At 41.4% G+C, this 20,060-nt stretch overlaps 4 protein-coding genes across 23 annotated transcripts in view; 3 read left to right on the top strand and 1 right to left on the bottom strand.

Annotated features, from left to right (window-relative positions):
• The window catches only part of LOC125055743 (leucine-rich repeat-containing protein let-4-like), a 179,384-nt gene extending 168,626 nt beyond the window's left edge, over nt 1–10,758 (top strand). For 5 of the 6 annotated variants that reach the window (XM_047658282.1, XM_047658283.1, XM_047658280.1 and 2 more), the window contains 2 exons: nt 6,011–6,070; nt 9,072–10,758. In XM_047658282.1, the coding sequence (XP_047514238.1) occupies nt 6,011–6,070; nt 9,072–10,607 (1,596 nt within the window). In that variant the 3' untranslated portion in view covers nt 10,608–10,758. Of the gene's footprint in view, nt 1–5,064; nt 5,086–6,010; nt 6,071–9,071 lie in introns of those variants that run through there. The other variant, XM_047658285.1, reaches the window with a different exon arrangement.
• Nucleotides 10,641–12,084, top strand: LOC125055745. The gene has a single exon (XM_047658287.1). It carries the CDS (start codon nt 10,641–10,643, stop codon nt 11,040–11,042), a length of 402 nt encoding a protein of 133 aa, XP_047514243.1. The 3' UTR covers nt 11,043–12,084.
• Nucleotides 12,085–13,010: 926 nt separating this feature from the next.
• LOC125055744 (translationally-controlled tumor protein homolog) lies at nt 13,011–14,663 on the bottom strand. Its single transcript, XM_047658286.1, has 3 exons — nt 14,502–14,663; nt 14,042–14,300; nt 13,011–13,551 (listed from the first exon to the last, which is right to left on the bottom strand). Exons 1-3 carry the CDS (start codon nt 14,527–14,529, stop codon nt 13,320–13,322), a joined length of 519 nt encoding a protein of 172 aa, XP_047514242.1. The 5' UTR covers nt 14,530–14,663; the 3' UTR covers nt 13,011–13,319.
• A 208-nt stretch (nt 14,664–14,871) lies between these two features.
• Nucleotides 14,872–19,775, top strand: LOC125055741 (zinc finger protein 264-like). Of its 15 annotated transcripts, XM_047658278.1 has the most exons (15): nt 14,880–15,102; nt 15,404–15,502; nt 15,580–15,682; nt 15,765–16,015; nt 16,481–16,667; nt 16,744–16,856; nt 16,935–17,046; nt 17,661–17,785; nt 17,861–18,238; nt 18,303–18,447; nt 18,521–18,686; nt 18,768–18,972; nt 19,045–19,161; nt 19,233–19,331; nt 19,400–19,744. In XM_047658278.1, exons 1-15 carry the CDS (start codon nt 14,968–14,970, stop codon nt 19,610–19,612), a joined length of 2,448 nt encoding a protein of 815 aa, XP_047514234.1. In that variant the 5' UTR covers nt 14,880–14,967; the 3' UTR covers nt 19,613–19,744. The 15 variants fall into 15 exon arrangements, 14 of the variants coding, with proteins under 14 accessions (XP_047514220.1, XP_047514222.1, XP_047514230.1 ...); XM_047658277.1 differs by having other exon boundaries at nt 14,879–15,102; nt 18,768–19,161; XR_007117957.1 differs by having other exon boundaries at nt 18,768–19,331; nt 19,400–19,459; nt 19,529–19,611.
• Nucleotides 19,776–20,060: the final 285 nt, after the last annotated feature.

The raw sequence follows: 20,060 nt of genomic DNA, 5'->3' as shown, positions 1-20,060 counted from the left end.
TAAGAAAATTTCTGTGAATTCTTAAGCAATATCAAGGCTTGGGCGACGAATCGCCCCATAGAGCTTCCGTCGTTTGGACGCTTTGGGATTTTGAATTTCACCGCCTTTAAACAAGGCAACGAAAATGATACGCCTTATCAAAAAAGTATCGGAAATTGATTATTTATTTATAGTTGAAAATTCAGTTTTCTTTTTGTTCTTGTATTGGCCCATCTATTAAATTCCATTTGCTATTTAGATAAATAATTATTTATCTAAATTATGTTTTATGTAATTACATAATGATATGTTTTATTTATTTATTTATTTATATAGTTTAACTTAATATGTGCTTATGCTTATGGTATGAACAACATGATGGATGTGATGGAACATTTCCCTCCCTGTGGTAGACCGTCAACGAAATAGTGACTGAAAATCATCGCTTCTGAAGGAGCATACTTTAGAGGCGATGAAATGAATTACCCGAATCATGTAGTAGCTCATATTATATTCACATTTTACAGAATATAAAGTTATGAAAAATATGTATCGCTAAAACAATATTCAAACACACCTCGGTCGATTATTTTTACAGGAAATTACGTGGCCACTAACAAATTTACTCAAGTTGCCGCTAAAACAACGCCGGGTCATTTCGCGGCGTAAACTTAATAAAGCATTTGTGCGCTACCAACGAGCCTTATTGCTTTAAGTGTACGGATTAAAATCCTTTGTATCCACAGAGTACAGTTTGTTTCGCGCTTTTCCCTGATTTCCCCGAGGTCCGTGTCAAATATTTTTAAATTTTTCGCCACAAAGACCGCGCTTCCTTTTCCAGAATTGTCTTTATTTTGACGTGTTATTCCATTTTCTCAGTTGTATTTTCGTTCTCGTTCGAATAAATTTGCTTTATCGTATCGTCTTATTTCTTTTCGTACTAGCCGGATCGTAACGAAGACCAAGATCACGTTTCAACCAAGTTTCAAACTATAACGATTTAATTCCCAATTCCCTGCATTTTTGAAGACAATACGATTGTCTTCAAAAACAAAACGTAAAAATATCTATAACGTTGCCATATTTAGTACGATGGCCTCAAAACTATTTGTACTGAACAAATCTCTATTTAGTGCGTTAAAACAACAAAAGGTACTGACCCAGATCTCAAATGTTTGCGAACATCACGTGGGCCGGCAGATTGCAATGCCTCCCGGATCGAATTACAATATAATACCTATAGATCCATTTACACAAATCACTCATCTTATAGCTTAATTTTTCTCAACTTTATATAACTTACCGCAAGTTTTTTGTACGTGTTTTTATAGGTAAGATATATTTTCAAAAATATTGCATACTTTTCACACGAGCCACTACTAATTATAACCTATATATCTGTACTCCAGAACTGGAAACTATTTGCTCATGACACTACACTTATTATTGCTATTATATGTAACAACGAACAATATTAAACAAATTACCTAATTAAATCTGTAGACGAAGCCGAAATCAACTATTAATATTTATGACCAAACGTAACGTAATTTAAAATTTAAAAACATTAAGTTATAATATAAACACTATAAGCTAGACACAGTGTAGGACTGGGCACTCTTGGGTATAAATAATGTTTAACTTTGCAATTGGAAAGCACACATTGAAAAACTATGTCTAAGAAAGCTGTTAACCAACATACCAACATAACTGAAATCATTCATCTATACGTAGATATGATTTTATTATTTGGGGAAATTCAGTCGAAATAATACACTACTTACGTCTTACATACTAAAGGAATTTTATCTGGAATTATGTATAAAAATCACTTTAATCTTTTAAAGATATATAATATTTAATAAAACATTGAAAGACCTTAGAAATCAATGTATTAACAATAATACAAGTACAAACTTGTACCACATCCTTACAAATAAAGGATTATTATTATGAATGTTCGTAAACTTCGTGTTCAGGACACTTAGTAATTGAATTCCGCGAGAGCTCTAACTCGCACCGTAGCGGCCTGTAAAATTGAATTCGTCGAAACGTTTATAATTTGGCAACTTTTAATTGTGTTTGTTACGTTAATTATGTCGTCGCTACGTACAAGTGTCGGTATAAGGCTGGCGTGGCTCCGGGGCGGCGGCGGCCCGGCAGACGGCGATGCGCGAGGGTGGACACAATGTAAACTTTCTGATACTTATCGACGGCAACATCTTGTGGACAATAATGTGGTACTTCGAACTTGTTTTCTAAAACACTACTTTGTTGTTTCAGCATTGAATAGACTGTACATAAATAACAAATGGATATATGTTAGAGATTAAAAACTGAGCATTGGTCGTTTTACTCGTCACCCGGTCGATTGCAATCGTTCCGGATTTTGCTAAGTGCCAATTCGTGGTTCCTAATTTCTTCGCAAACCCAATTAATCAATAGAATTATTCAATATTTCTCAAAAGCGATTTGAGACGTAATTAGTTCGCTGACATTTTCTTTTGATTGAACGGTGCTACCTTATAAATTTGACGAGTGCAGGCGAACCAATATTCCCCCCCCCCCCCTCTTGAGGGCCGCGGTGTACGGAGGCCTGAGGACTGAAGGACTAATAATTCTGATAAATTACCTTCTATCCCGCTCAGAATTAGTAACAGGCGGATTTAATGGCGCACTTAGTGGACCTTTCCTTGTTAAACCGAACGAATGATGAATGGCACAGATGTATGGGCTCGCTAATGAAATTGTAAAAATACGTGTTTCCTAAGTTACAACCTGACCACAGTGTACGGAATTGTCAGTTGGAATTAACGTAGTAAGGGCGAGTCTCCTTTAAAGTCTCTTATGGAGATGCTAAGTCATTGTTAACTTATAAATTAGTAGTGGAACGAGTGAATTAGGTATTATAATCAAGAACAAATTTAATAATAATAGGTAATAGTTAGATGAGACACATGACATTTTAAATATAAGAATATCTGCTAAACGAAAGGTATAATATACAAATTATAGCATTGCCAATGTAGTTTCAAAGAAGGTTATAATTTTATAAATTATGTATATTATAAATAAGTGCTATTTGTGAATCCTGTCTGAATATCTAAGATTCCGCTTATGGAAGTGTGACGGAGCGTTCATATTGTTGAACTGTGATTCGGATGGCGAAAACAAAAGCCTAACTCAATATGAAAACGAGTTGTGAGTTTGCAAGTTTCTCAGCGCCGCAGCCGTCAAAGTACAGTTAAGTTCAATACAAAGGCAGACAAAGTTATCAGTAATCTGCGCACGCACAAACGAGAAAATATTATCATCTATTGTTACACTTACGCTCACGCCGAAACATTGTGCCATGTAGGTGTTTGGCTTAATTTCATAGATTGGAAAAACAATTTTTCTTAAAAGCTTGTTCAAAGTCATTATTTTGTTCAAATTATATTTTTAGACATAGAAAAGGGGAAATGCTATCTTTCTTAGCAAGATGGCCGCGTTCGTGTATACTTTACCCCACAGACAATTTGGGGGGTGCCCTTATCGCGACACAAGCTCCGTGACGCGTGCTTATTTACGCGACCTAATCCCCTATTTATTCCTTGAGATGTATCTAAAATTAGGGATCACGCGAATCGGAGTTAATTTGCTAGAGGGTAGAAACATTACTGAGAACAATGTTACGCCCTACAAACCCTGTGTTTCCATCTTGCTTTATATTCTAATATTTATATATGCTTTAAAAGACACTTATTCGCATAAAACATTTTGGCACCAATTCAACGTAAATCGAAAGAGAAACTGATTTACCCTTTTCGTTGTAAGTAAGTACTTTTAAAGTATATACTTCATGTTCGGTCCAGATTTCGCTCTGCTAATATAAGTGTATAGAAGCAGGTATACAGCCAATGTTCGCGTTGTAATTACTGCCCGCTAATGGATTTTTTATCTGCGATCTCGAAAGTGGGCTAGCCTTGTTATCAGTTATTGTAAGGCCGTCTTCCATGTAATTATAATTGTATCTTTTGTCCGTAGCAGATCGGTAAGCTTATCTACTGAGAAATACGTGTTCGAAAGCGCCTTAGTTATTTATTGACCTATTGAAATATATTTATACACACTTATTTTCCTCCTAATACGACGAATACAAAACGCTATCACCGCTAACCAAAAAAACCTGTATCCATATAAATGGGAGAATTTATTTCACAACCTCTCATACCCTACTTGTAGAGCATTCCGAACTAAACGTTCCGACAATATATTTTGATAGGCGAGTATTGGAAATAGTACCCCATTAGGGCGCTGCGGAGAAAATATTCGCGATCGGATCACGGCCGGATAAGCGTCGCTGTAACAAGAGGAAATGGCGTTTCTAAACAAAACACAATACCTATCACCTCTGCCTTCATATAACCGAACAGTTTATTTCCAAATCTCCAACTTTATGTATTCTAATTTAAATAAAAATAGGAAACAGAATGTGGTATGTTTAGAACTTTCTTGCAAATATGTGGGTAGGTTCTAAAGATGAATGACAGGTGTGTCGTGTTCACAGAAGCACGTGGAGGTTCCCAGGGGCCATTGCGCACTTAGAGGGATACGTATATAATGATTTCATTATTTCAGACATTATCGTAATGACACGGCTTGAATTCTCATAGTAGATTTAATAGAAAGCTTTTTATTACGATACACTCATTCGTATTTCGTATTATATTTGTATCTCGTACAAGAAACATAAATCACACCGTGCATGAGCGAATGGACAGTGAAGAATAAGCTTATTCGTAGGGAACGTGTACTCGTAAAAAATGTTTTAGCGGAGGACTACATACTTAAATACTTTTATAGAACAGTGGTCCGTAGCAGTGACGCGACGGAATTCCACCGCGAGTGGACTCCGAAAAGTTTTAGTGGCTCGGTTTGTTTGTGGCGGCCCCCGCTCGTTACCGCTTCCAAAACACGCTGAAAGTAATTTGCGACGTCACTTCGTAGCTCTACAAGGTATTTACAAATGCAAAACAAAAAGCCGGCGATGACGACGCTAGTTTCAAACCGGTACAGTGAGAATTCACGCGGCCACAGACACGACCGCCGCCAACTCCTTGGAGCGTAAGTTCATTCTTCGTATCGTGCTAACATTTATCAAATTAACTTATACTTCGCTGTTTCATTTCATTGTTTTACACAGTTCTCTTAGTTCTCGCATTATATTTACAGGAACATGAAACAGATCTTTTTTGCTCTTTTGATTGAACTCGGAGCCGGTGATGATAAAAATAATAATACAAAACGATTTTATTTGAATAAAGTTTGACTTTGATTTAATCTATCTAAAACCGTCAAAATAAACGTTCAGCCGTTATTTTGCTACAAGTGCCACATTTCTCAGTGTTTTGCAGTGTGTATCCACTCCATACACTTAGGTTATTGCGTCTTGTCAGAGTGTGAGGTCAACGAGCAGCCTCCACAAAGGTCCTAACTCCCAGCATTAAAGCCTTTGTCAACAACATGCTACGTACACTTTGTGAGATAAAATTGTATTTTATCTTCACTTTCGACCGCAATTTCACATAGATATTTTGTGGCGTGTGAACTGAGATGTTTACAAAGATCGAAGTCCTTTTGTGATGGACGTTTGACATTATAGCTTATTGTCGACAATTATACAATGATATAATACAATGATAATGGAGGCAACAAACAAAGTCTGTATATTTGTATAAGTCAAAAATCTGCATCAAAAGCATTTTTTTTATTTGAAACCAAGAATTAATTAGCTGTCTATATTCTACAATCAAAGCTGTTTTATGCAATTTTACTTTATTATATCGCAATGAAAAGGTCAATAAATTAAATGGTAATTAGTACCATTACATGACATTAAATCAAGGTGAACTCTTAAAGCTCGCGTAGATGTCCGGGAGTCCGTCCCCTCATAGACACACGGTGGACATTTGCAACTCAAACACGATTGCAATTTCTCAGATAGAAATTATCGGGTGCAGCGACTAATTTATGTCTCCCCTACCCCCAGATGGCGCGGGCGCGCTGCGCGACCAGGCTTCTTGAGCTCATCACGTCGAATGTCTTATGTGTAAGTATTTGAATTTCTACTATTAATTAGCATTAAGAATCCGTTTTTAACTTTATTCTTGCACCAAAAATAGTAATTTAAAACGTATAAATACAAACCGTAAGCAGTGGGCAATGAATCTGTCGCAAATATTGATAAGGCGAGAGCTTCACGAACAATTTGTCGCAGTTATCGTAATTAAATCCGCATACATCGAACCCGTCTATTTGCGCGACAAATCGCCGACGATTCACCAACGATTTCCCGACAATTCGCCGACAATTAACAGTTTCCGATTAAACGGCTCGCTGTTGTCGGCCGGCTGCGTGCCCCAGGTACAAAATCTGCATAATGCCCAACTCATTTGCCGAACGTTTGTCGCCAACAAATGAAGCGGGGAAATGCATTCCGCTCAGCGCCGGACTCTTCACACTAAAGCAAATACTCGCTTGACGGGAACCAAATATTTATTTAAATATCACTCACTACCGCCTACTTTGACGACCGTACTTGGAGATACACTTCGATTGATTTATTTTATCGGACCCTTGTCATCTTCTCTTTCTCGAATTTGAAATTAATAGTACTAACACGTTATAAACGTATTTATAAATTCCACTAGAGGTGCGAGCCGACTCTGTACTCTGTCCAGGGGCCTATGAGCCCCCGTTCTTTGAATGGTCAATACCAACGGATATCAAAGTGAAATGGTCAGGAAAACGCAAATATTCGCAAAATGCTACTGTAATAACCGGGACGACCGTGGCAGCTTTTATTTTTCGTATCAATGCTCTCGAGCCTCCGAAATTGGTTTTAGTTACAGCTCGGTTCGAAACCTGCTTTTCGAAATAGATTATTATTGTACCTCGCCCTTGTACCATCTCTAAAACCATTTAGTTTTTCTTCACGCTGGCCTAAAAAATGTGTTCACAATTTCTATTAGGTACATTATTAAAAAATAAATATTTTTCCTTATGATTCCCCTGTTGACTCGTCGACTTGTCGATATGTTAATAACGGATATCAAGAATTACAAGACGAAGAAGTCTCTGCCAAGGTGAAGCAAAGAGAGACAAGAAATTATTTACTGTACTCTAATTGTTTGTGTTGCCTGTACTTTTGGTTATTATGAACCTTAAATGAAATATTATTTCTCTCTCACTTTTTAAGCGACTGAAACATATGAGTTTTAAACGTATTTTCGAAAATGCTCAACTTTATGATGCGAAATGGACATAGCGAAGTAGAAATGAAATGTCGTGTGCAAATTGTGATAAAGTGAAAATTGAAGCCTCGCACACGTCAAACAGCCACTTTTGGCAACCTGCACCACTTTTTAAAGTAAAAGATGTGAGCTAATTTCGTAGCATTTCCGCTCTGAATATTTTAAAAGATTAAACTCACTCCGTTACTAACCTAAGCGAGGTTATGTAAGTTGTCGTTTCCATCCCGAATTATTTCGGCAAAGGGAAAACACTAACCGACATTTATTTACCCTTTACAAACAAAATCTTACAGTATGGACAATTTTAAATTATATTATAAAATGTCTGTAATTAATCGGGTCTATGTCCTGTCGGCCTAATTTCCGGATCTCTTGTTATTCCGCATCCGACGCTCGGCTCTCGCATTTTTAATCACAAACCCAGCAAATTCATTCACTAATTTGAATAACGGTAACGTTATCCTTTGCTGAAGGAATGGGGATTGTGGCCGCCTCTTTATTGTTTCATTTATTTAAATGCAACCACTTCCGGATTGCACTTATATTAACTATATAAGTACGCTAAGATGTACGAGTATATGATTTCTAAGGTCTTCCGCACGTTAGGGCGCAAATACTGTCAGACTCGTCCAACTGAAAACTTTGTCGGATGATAGATAGGGAGATGCTATAAAACAATACTAAGACATCCGCTTTGCTTTTATTTTTCTGTTTGTTACATATAATTATTATCAAAAATTTAAAGCGATTTCCTTTACTAAATGAAAACACAGTGAGAGGCACTTTTATACAAATAAAAAAAAAGGATAAGCCATTGTACGCGAACATTTCCGAAACAAGTATTCGTTGAACGAACGTAATCCACGTCGAATAAATCAAAAGCTCTCGCTAAAATCTATACGTACATGTGAATTGTTAACAGAAAACTGATTTCGCAAAAACAACGGGACATTCATAAAACAAGAGCTCGCGTGGAAATGCACCAGTTTATTGGATTTGTCTGAAAACAGCGAGCTTCAGCACGGCGTCCGCACACCTAGAGGCTAGTTAAGCCTGAGGGCTTCGTCACTACTCGCACACACTGCACATCGACAACAATTTTTGGGTGAAATAGGAATGATATTACAAATAAGTCTCAAGAAACGACGCGATGAATAACATGCGGAGAGGCAAAGAGAACTGCCGGCTCACGAAGCGACGAGCTACAATTGGATTTCACCCAGTGAATAATAGACTTATTTGCGACAAACTATCCTCTTTGTAAAACACAGACTGTTGATGTTGCATCGGTAATCGCCGCCAACTTAATTAACTCCGCGAATCCGAAGCTGAAATCTCTACATCGCTCAGATCTGCTAATTGTTGTAAAGGGAAAAGTAATAAAGGAGCTCGCCTTTGAAGCAAAGAAGCTGCCCGTCTCCGCCCCGGGCTCTCGACGAGCGCATTTTAATAAATTAAAACTTCGCGAAATTCCCATTCCGATAATTTTTACTTTTTTCTTTCCGCTTCACCGAGTTCCGTTTCTACATTGATTCCGTTATTTTATAATAGAGAGGCTATCAACTCCCACGACATTTATCGATGTTCGTTTGTATTTTTATGCAGATGGAAATGTGGGACATATATTTAAAGATAACAAGAGTGATATGAATTCTTTACATATGTGATTACATAATGTATGTGAAAATACCTCATCCACTTTATTTGTATGAAAAGCACGCGTCGCGGTCTTTAATTATTAAATCCGAATCACTATGTTCAAATAATGTTGTTGATTTGGGATGTTATGTATTCCAGGTGATCATGTGGTCTATGGCGCTGTTGATTTGGAGCGGAGGCGCGGCGGCGCTGGCCAACTGCCCGGGCGGCTGCAGTTGCAACGACGACACACTGGTGGTTCTGTGCGAGGAGAGCCGCCTCGACGTGTTGCCCATCGCGCTCAACCCCTCCATCCAGCGGCTAATCATCCGCAACAACAAGATCAAGACTATAGACGCATCTTTGCAGTTCTACACTGAGCTGCAACACCTAGACTTATCGCAAAACCATCTCGTCAATATACCCCCGAAGTCGTTTTCGTTCCAGAAGAAATTACAAGAGTTACATTTGAATCATAACAAATTATCATCCGTTTCCAACGCCACTTTCCAAGGACTGAACTCTCTCACTGTTTTAAACTTAAAAAACAACTTTTTAGAAGAGCTTACGAATGGCGTTTTCACCACACTCCCGCGACTAGAAGAGCTCAACTTAGGGCAGAATCGAATATCCAGAATCGATCCGAAGGCATTTTCTGGACTATCCGCGTTGAGGATTCTTTATTTAGATGATAACCATTTGAGCTCAGTGCCGACCACGTCTTTTAGCCTACTAGGAAGCCTTGCCGAGCTACACGTGGGGCTGAATGCGTTTTCCTATCTACCAGACGATGCTTTCGCCGGACTCAATAGACTTGCCGTACTCGATCTTAACGGAGCCGGTCTCTCGAATATTAGCGAGGATGCTTTCAGAGCTCTACCAGGTCTAAGAAGTCTGAATTTATTCGGTAATGGTTTGACAGCGGTGCCCACAGAACAATTGTCCAGTTTGACGCGGTTAGAAGAACTTTACTTGGGGCAGAATGACTTTATCGCTTTGGAAATTCATTCTTTCAAAGGCCTTAAAAACTTACGATTAATAGATATAACGGGTGCAACGCAGCTCGAGAGAACAAGTAAAGGCTCCTTTGAAGACAATTTGAACTTGGAAACAATTGTTCTATCCAACAACAAGAAATTGTCTATCATAGAAGAGGGGAGCATGCTGGGCCTTCCTAAATTGAGGCATCTGTCGTTGCGAGACAACGCCATTGTAGCTCTGAGCGAAACGACCTTTATCGGTAAGGAGTTGAGGCAACTGGATTTGTCAGACAACCCCATCTTCTGCGATTGCCAACTGCTCTGGCTCCGGGATCTCTTAAACGACAAAAGCAATTTTACACAAATCCAATGTGCTAGTCCCGAAAACCTTAAAGACAAATATTTACGGACTCTCAACGCCGACGACCTCGGTTGCGTCCTACACGACTCGCGCCAGCAGACGATCATCTGCATCATCGTCGTGGCCTGCGTCGCGTTCGTCGCGACTTTAGTTCTAGTTCTGTACAGATGTCGGAAGAGCATGCAAGAAAAACTGAAGGACTGCAAATGGAACAAGGGAAGAAAAAACTTGGATTATCACAAGCCGATCTCGACCGAGGAGGACTGCATCGTGCGCGGCATCCACCCCTCGCACTACCCCGCGCCTCCCCCGCACGCGTCCGGCCTCAGGCCCATTCCGGTGACGGAACTGTAGCTAGAGCTTTACGCCTCGCCGAGCGTGTTCTTCATGTCGGGCGGCCAGGGCTCCGCGCGCCGGCCGCCGCGCTCGGGCGGAGGCGGCGGGAGCACCCTGCCCGCCAGCGGCTTCACCTACGTCGGCAACAGGCAGCCGCTTACCCTCAACAACGGCGCGCCGGCGCCGCACCTCAACAACGGTTCGCTTCGCTCGTTGCCCGACAAGGGGAAGCGCAACGGGACGCCGTGCCGGCCGGACGACTTCAAGCGAAACCTCGACGCGCGCTATTCGCGCAAGCGGGAAAACGGGTACCTGCGTCCCTTCGAAAGCGTGCTGGGGCTGGGCCGAGGGCCGGATCGCGACGCCGACTACGGCGAGCCCGAGTACTCCGTCATCGCCGAGAGCTTCGCGCGAGACGACTACTGCTCGCACTCGAACACCTTCAACTGTTGAGACGCCCGCTCCGAACCTGTCGACTTTGTGATTTTGAAATTCTAGCAATAATTCTTCATTCCGTTAAGTTTTCTGGAAACGTTCCGCGGAGGAACCCGGCGGTCCAGTGTCGGTGTCCCGAGACGTTTCGTCGAGAGAGTACCATATTTGTAAATTATTTAATATAATATTTAAGTATAAGTAGCGATGGATCTATTTTTCAATGGAATGTAAGCTGAAAGCCGAAAGTGAAACTTTCGGCCGCGAGCCGGTTTCGTATCGTTCGTAATTTTAAGATTAGGTCTGTACATAAAAGTAAATTCTTCGATAGAGCAATAGTTGTCTAGTGTGAAGCAATAACGCATGCGAGCCGACGATACGAAGCCGCCGGCGAGGGCGTACAATTGACTAGTCGTTATAAGTGTAGTGAGGAGTTCATGTTGTGATCTGTGACGTCTACCGTGCGGTGCAAACTGCGACGGTGGCTCGAAGAAACTTGATTTTGTACAAAAGCCATTCCATTAAACGGTCGCTCTCGAAGGAACACGTCGGAGACCGGGACTCCTTCCCGTCTGCGATGTGTGTCTCCGGGTGCGGCGTCTATTGTCTTATAAATTGATTCATAGATGAAATAAGTGTGCGTTAAGACACCAATGTGTAAGAAGATATTAGGTAGCTTTAATGATTAAGAATGTAAATATATTTATAATACAATGAGATATTTATAAAATTTAATGCGGTCTCGTTCTAAATGATGAAAAAACTGTCTCTCGTCTCGTGATGACCGATGACTTCGATCTTGATCTTATTATACTTTGTATGTTATACGCGTTATATGTACCTACACTACACTCTGTAGATATGAAGCACTCATTTTCTAATATTATAACACGTTTTTACGCTCAATCATATTTAAAATTAATTTTTATAGTTAAGAAATTGTATAAAATTTTGCCTTTAATAGACCATTGTAATCGTAACCAATTCTGATAACAACGAGAACATTTTTCTCTCACCGATCGGGTATCGGTTTGAGGGAGCCTATAAAAAAGGTTAATAAATCTTCACAAAAACTTCGATGCGTATCTTGTCCATTATATTCACGTTATAATCTTTATAAATACATACATATGTAATATAATAATTTAGTTAACGCAACATAAATAAGAACATGCCAAGGTTTCGTTCAATATCGTCTTTAACTAGTAAAATTCTTACAATAATAAATTTATCCATAACATAATATGTATCAGTAAAGTATCACTATTAGAACTTTAGTTATTTCAAAATTCAAAGATACGCTCACACAAGAGAAGAGAACTATGACTATTTCGCAATATGACCTATTTGGCATAAAGGTTGTTCTTTATACAGTTTGAAATAAAATATTTTGATACTTCTCAGCGCCATCTAGTGTGTTGGTGCGTAATTAATATTATGACATTGTTTTGCTTTCAACCGAACCCGACAGGTTGCAATTTATTTGAATGTTTTTAAATAATTTTGTACATACGGAGAAATTAAAGACTAAAGCGATGTATAATGGCATATTAATATGTTAGTGCCTAGATAAAGCCTAAGTATACAAACATACATATGAAATTTGTGATTAGTGGTTTACGGCCGCCGTACTCTTTAATAATAGATCATCGATCACTTCCGTACTTTATTGTAGCTATTACCTACATACAAACTCGATAAATATAACATACCTCAAAATAATGTATTTTATTTAATTGAATCCCGTTTCAGATTTACTACAAAAGCTGCTTGTTTACGTCTGTGTAATGTTTTCTTTTTGTTGGGACACAGGTTATCCATTTCATAGTGAAACAATATTACATGAAAATATTGCTACCAGTTTCAAAATACCATATTTTACATATGAAGCATGAAAAAAATTAACAATTGCTAATTTTGAATACCCCAATATTTGAACTTAAGGGATTTAATCAATAAATATATTCCAGATTAAAATAAAAAAATGTCTACTTAAAAAACATATATTAAAATGTACATGTGAAACCATTTTATTAAAATTAAATAAATTAGCATACAAAAGTGAGAAAATAATCCTTTACATTAGCTAAAGCATACAATGAGATAAATGAAAAAGGACAAGTTTTTGTTCATTGAATTTATTACAATAAAATGCAACATTTAATCTTTACAAAAGTTCAGCCTTTTGACGGGGAGTAGCCAAAGCCGATTTTAGCCATACGGACATGATTGTAAATAAATAAAAAGGAGATAGGCGTTAGTCTGGAATAATGCTGAGTATCACTTAAGATATTAAAGTTAGAATTTTTCCTCCTCTAAACCATGTTTAAAAAACATCATCACTGGGGTCGAGACTCCATTGAGTTCCCGGTATTCCATCATAGCAACCATCCCATCACAGTCCATTGATTCACCAGTGAAGAACTGTAGCTCCTTAAACCTTCCCAGGATATCTTTCATTACTTTGTTCATGTTAGTTTTAAACACGTCAACTTGGTCGGGAGATTTTTCTTCTAGTGTTGAAACTAACCTGAAATTTTTTAAATTTACTTAAATAAGAAAAAGTATGTCACCACATTTACCATTATTTATTCCACTCATTTATAATTAATGTAAGCTTCACTTCATTAACAGACATTATAAGATGAATGTTATTTCATTTAAAGTTATTTACTCTAGCATCGTAGTCTCCAAGGTACAATATTGACAACTGACCATGGTATTAGATGATGCATCATTACTACAACAAAATTCTTACTTATCTCGTTTACATCTAGACAATTATTAGTCAATATTTTTCTATAATAGTACTACTACCTTCCTTGTGCTGGACATGAATTGAAGCACTACTAGTTTCATAATTAAATTATCTGATAACATTAAACAAAACAAACTTTAACCATGACAATGAACAAGTTTGGTTTTATATACCACATGTAAATCAAATCGTTATTCACATTCTTTTCACAAAAAATTCGTAATCAACCTTTATGCTATATTACTTGTCACAAAGCACTCACTTTTTCATGTAGTCTTTTAGGTATAAGGTGTAAGACTTCTTGTCACCAAAGGCATATGTCTCTACTAGCCTATGGTTAAGAACTATATCTACGCCACTTTCGGTGGCCGAGTCCGTGCCTTCGTCCGCTTCTTCGGCTGAGGGGTTGAAACCCTCAATTTTTATATCGCCCTGTGATCTCGTCACCAGTTTGCCCGTCACTTCGTAAATCACTTCATCCACTAATTTCATTTTGTATGTGTCCGAGAACATCTCGTCACCTGAAAGATTAACACACTTTTAAGCATCATAGTTTATTAATTTTACAATCACTACGTCAAGTGATTGTAATACTACGACTTTAAAACACAAATCCAGATTTTCAGACTAATGATGATCGCCAAATGTCCATTGGGAATATTCAATGAAAATTAAAAATAATAGCACATAATCGCACTTTAAAATAGACTTAATTTAATTACCAGTAATAATGTCCTTATAGATCCTCATTTTATTGGATTAAGGGCGATTATAAATAATAAAACCGAAAACTACGGCTACTAGCCCCGGGAACTAAACCGGAAAGGGCTGTCAAATATTAGTACTTTCGTAGGACCGAATGACGAATCCGTTTATGACACACAGATGACAGTACAGACTGCAGAATACAGACGATATATGTCATCGATACCGGATTTTACTTAATTATTCTTTAACATTATGTAACTAAATTAAAAATATAACATAAGTTATATGAAGCCAATCCCTAAGATATATTTAGGTGAATTGTTTAAAGTAAACATAAATAACATAATTAGACGGTCACAAAGTGATGGGTACTGCGGTTGTATGTGTTAAATATCAGCTATCAATTGTCGGTTTGACACAGATGAGGTAGGCGGAAGTAGATGACGCCATCTTTGAATTGAGTGTCTTCTCTCTTCAATAATGGAAGTTTATCTTTATAATTCTACAGTTTGCAGACTTTGTGGAGAAGAAAATGATAACGGAACATTATTATATACTAATGAAGAATATAATCAAGAATTAAGTGAAACAATTAATACGTATTTGCCACTTAAGGTAAGGTTTTTTATATAAAAACGTACTTGATTTGACTTTTTACTAAACCAAGATGTCTGACAGCGGAAGACATTTTATAAAATAACATGTAAATATAATTTAACAACAACTACAATTTAGTATTTGAAGGTCTTAAAACATGTCCAATAATTAGGAATAATTTTTAATTAAGTAACTAGATTAGCTACACGAAGGATTATTTTCTAATGAACTTAAATAAATACTCGCGCCACTATTTGACTTATCCGATTAAGTATAAACATCTCGGCCTTCTCCAAATGTCAATAAATAATTATTACAGGTGTCTGATGATGGACAGCTACCACGGACGATTTGCCCCGGGTGTACTATTCAGGTTGAGGCAACAGTAGAATTTTTCAACCTTATTATTAAAGGACAGGTACTTAGCTATTTCAATATTCTAGGATTGCGAATAACCGCAATGGAATGTTTTATAATTGCCGTTTGTTTTTGCAGAAAATATTACGAGACTTACATGAAAGAGAAGTAGAATATAAAAAAAGTATTACAAAAGAAATTCCTGATACAGAAGTAATTGCTGAAAAAATTGTTTATGAAAGTAAGTTAAATCAGATTAATACATTAATCAAAAGAGCTATAAAAATATTTTTTAAGCTAGATTTTACTAATTGTAATTTCAGTAAATACAAGCGATGGCATTTACCATGTGGAGCATCCGATCAGCCTGCAGATGGCAGGACTGGATAAGCCCAAGAGGAAAAGAGGCCGGCCCTCGAAGAAGCTCAAGACTCCCGAAGAGCTGGCTCGGGAGGCGGCCGCGGCCGTGGCGGCTAAAGAGGAGGAAGCCAGACAACAGGCTCAACGCGCTCAGGAAGAATGTCACGGGAAGAGAAGGAGAAAGATGCCCACAAGGTTGAAAGGAGCCGTGCAGGTACAACTTCAACTTACCAAGTGTGGGTTATTTATGCATTATTATTTTATTTTATTTTAAAAGGCACACTAACGAAACACAAACACTTACAGAGAACACATAACATAGAAAACAAGATACATGCATGTGCATCAATAACAAGTCAATATCAATTCATTATCATTAATTTATTATCAAATGAGTTAATGTGATGCTTTATTTATGACCAGTATATTACCCAACATCTCCTAGTCACAAAGTGAGGAAACAAAACTAATTACAACTTACCTATCTGACAGTTCTCTAGATATTTTGATTCTGCTCAGTACTAATAAAGATTCATCATTCAAAGCTACATAGAGTGCCTAAACCGTTGTATGTTTATTTCGTGGATTATCATTATCTGATTAATATTTATACATCGACGGAGAAGTCTGAGAGATTTGTTTTGTGATAAACGTGTTCCACACTTTACTGTATTTCCAGGGAAGAGAGCTCGAAAAGATATTCATAGAAGAGGGCGTCATAGACAAAGCGGAGGGCGACCCCGACGCGGCGGCGGCCGAGGACGGCGCGTCGACGGAGCCGGAGGTGAAGACCATCGGCCACGTCGCCTCCTCCGGGGAGCCGGTGGTGGTCAACGTGCGCAAGGGGCGCGGCAGGCCCAAGGGAGGTGAGCGCGTCGGCGGCTTCGCCCGCGTCGTCGTCTCCGACGTCCGTCCTCACGTTGACCCTTTGCCCGTGTGCAGCCGTGCGAGGCGCCGGGCAGCCGTCGCAGTGCGCCCTCTGCGGTCTGCGCTTCGCCTCCGTGGGTCGCTACATGTCGCACGTCGCGTCGCACAATCGCGACCCGCTCTTCGACGTGAGTTCGGCCGATCTCTCTTTCTCGAAAGCCTTCGTCGGCCTAGACTTTTCTTAAGACCTCTTTTCACATTTTCAGCCAGAAGAGAAAGAGTCGCGACCTTCCGGGCCGATGCCCGTCGAGATGAAGGAAGATCCGGAAGAGCGACGGAACGAAAGAGCCGACGTAGCCGATGTCGAAGAACCGCGTCGTCAGTATTCGCTTTCCAGTAATCGAGTGTGGCCGATACGAGTTCTATCTCGTGTCTCTCTCGCGAATGGCAAAGCGTCTCAAAGTCAAACTCAGAATAACTTTATTCAAATAGTTAACCGAGTACACTTAAAAACGTCGAAACAGAAAAGACGTTAAATTGCTTCTAAATTTACATTTTAGCAGTTCGCAAGTCGAGGGCGTAGAGCCGGCGAGAAACTCTCCGCCACTCTTTAATCGCCAACTTTTGAGTCATACACTGAACATATAAACTGGAGCAAATCAATGCCAAGGATTAGGATCATTTAAATATTCGTCAAATTTATAAAAAGTTTAATTGATTAATTTCGTTTACGGCAGTTTTGAATGTATTCAGTGATTAGTGGAGTGGTTTATCTTCTGGAGCCCGGTCGGCCTTCCGCTTAGATTAGTTCTGTTTCGAGTATTATACCGGTGAAAGTAACCATTTGTTTAAAATCGTTTTATATTTCGTTTGAGCCATATCATCATAGCCATATTGGTCTCTCACATTCAATAGATTACTTAGCGTCGGACGCCACGCGACGGTTTCGAGGTCAGGTACGCATCGATTAATCGACTCGACGTCCCTTTCAGCTCCGACGGATCCGGCTCGCGAGGACGGCGAGGAGGAACCTTCGGGAGCTGACAGAAAGCAGTTCGAGTGTAACCAGTGCGATAAGAAGTTCGGCAGCAAACAGAGCAAGTCCATGCACATAAAGGTTTCGCCGTCTCTCCCTTCTCCCGAGCCCGAATGTGCTCCGAGACGAGAGTCATAATAGTGGTCTTCGCCGCAGGCCGTGCACCGCGGGGAGAGGCCCTACCGGTGCCCCGAGTGCGGGCTCTCCTTCGCCTACCCTCGCTCCCTGGCCCTGCACGCCCTGGCGCATCGCCGGAGACGAGCCGCCGCCGACACCGGATACGCCTGCGACGTTTGCCACAAGGTTTGCGAACGCGAGAGCTCGAGCCGCGCTCGAGCGGGACTCGCGTCTGACCTCGGCCCTTCCCGACGTCCTCAGGTGCTGAGCCACCCGTCGTCCGTGACGTACCACAAGCAGGCGGCGCACGGAGCCACCCAGTACGTGTGCGGCCAGTGCGGGAAACGCTTCCACCATCGGCAGCTGCTGCAGAGGCATCAGCTCGTGCACTCCAAGCGGCGGCCCTTCGACTGCGAGGTAACGTCGCGGAGGACTCGCGCGAACTTCGCTCCGGCGCTTCTCAAACTCGTGCCGCTTCCAGATCTGTGCGGCGACGTTCAAGACGAAGGCCAACCTGCGCAACCACCTGCAGCTGCACTCCGGGGTCAAGAAGTTCTCGTGCGAGGTCTGCCCCCAGCGCTTCTCGCACCAGACCAGCCTCACGCTGCACATGCGCTGGCACACGGGTACGTAGAGCCCCGAGGCGGGCGACGGGCGGCCCGAGTCCCGTCGCTCAGAGACCGCGTCTTCCCTCGGCAGGGTCCAAGCCCTACTCCTGCGAGACCTGCGGCAAGAGATTCAGCCAGAAGGGCAACCTGTCGGAGCACGAGCGCATCCACACGGGCGAGAAGCCCTTCGCCTGCCCCCTCTGCCCCCGGCGCTTCACCACCTCGTCCCAGAGGCGCCTGCACGCGCGTCGGCACGGGTGAGCGCTCCGCCCGCTCGTCCGCTCGCTCCCCGAGCGGCGAACGACCGAGACGAGACCGCGACGAGACGTCTCTTCCAGGAACGAAAATCTGAGGAGGCCCGGCGCCCCGCGGCTCGTCCCCGAGCGGCCGACGGCGCCGGCCCCGGAGGCCCCGAGCGACGTCGCGTTTCCGGTCGGCGAAAAGGTGATGTTAGTCAGCAAGCAAGAAGTCGGCGGCGACGTCATCTACGTGACGTACGAGGCGTCCGACGCGTCCTCCTTCCGCGTCGTCCGTCCCCGAGAGGTACGTCCGGCGACCCGCGCCGCTCCCGAGTCCGCGGCGCTCTCGGCTCGAGTCCTCGAAACGTGTTCGCAGGCGGCGGAGGCCGAGGAGACGGAGGAGGCGGAGGTGGAGAACTCGGAGGTGCCGGCCGCCCGCGAGTCGTCCGCCGAGTCGCCGGTCGACCGACTGGACTCGCTCGCGATACCTCAGGTCGGTATTTCAGCGTCGCGAGTGAAAGTCGACCGATCGATACGATCCAAACCCGCGGGTCCCGTTCGCAGATCGCGGCAGGCGACGCGGCCGGCCGTTCCCCTCTGCGCCTGCGCATGCGAGACGGCTCCGTGCTCGCCGTCACCTCGCTCGACGGAGAGACTCTGCAGGTACGGAACCGACCGGATCTCGAGATCCGGCCGCGTTCGCGATAAACACGACCTAATTGTTTGTTCAGATCCTGACGCAAGACGGCCAGGCGATTCCGGTGGAGGTGAACGAGTACGACGAGGCCGCGGTGAGTGTCTCGCCGACGCCGAGAGACGTCGGACATTTTTCTTCAATAAAGTCGCGGTCGCGTTTGCAGGAGGGCGTGGCGGCGAGCGAGGCGGCGCCGGACGAGCTCGAGGCCGACGGGGCGGAACCCGCTCGGTACTTCACCATCGTGTAGACGGACGCGAGGCGCGGGACGGCGGACGCCCTCGTGATAATAGATTCGTCGACGTTATATTTAATTACAAATTATAAATATGAATATGAAAAGATCTCGTTAATTATATTAATTATCATTGTAATGTCGCGTCGAGACATTTAATTTATATCAAACTGAAAATGTGTCCTTGTTTTATAATACTTAAGAGTAAAATAAGTGTATCTAATTAAAAAAATATTTTTTCACGAGCTTTTTATTTTTCAGCCATCGGGCTAAACGAAAAATAATAGTAATTTGAGAAATATGAATAGTTTCATTTTTAGGTGTGCAGACACCGAGTTCAATTAAACGTTAATCGGTTGCTAATATTTTATGGCATTGCGTATGTAAGTGTAGAAGCGAATGAATGAATGTGTAGGGTACATTCATTCATTCGCTTCTACACTTACATACTCAAACTCAAAAT

Source organism: Pieris napi, chromosome 14 (assembly GCF_905475465.1).
Source record: "Pieris napi chromosome 14, ilPieNapi1.2, whole genome shotgun sequence".
Taxonomy (NCBI): domain Eukaryota; kingdom Metazoa; phylum Arthropoda; class Insecta; order Lepidoptera; family Pieridae; genus Pieris; species Pieris napi.
Note: the sequence above shows the minus strand (reverse complement) of the source record. Positions and strands in the feature narration are given on the sequence as shown.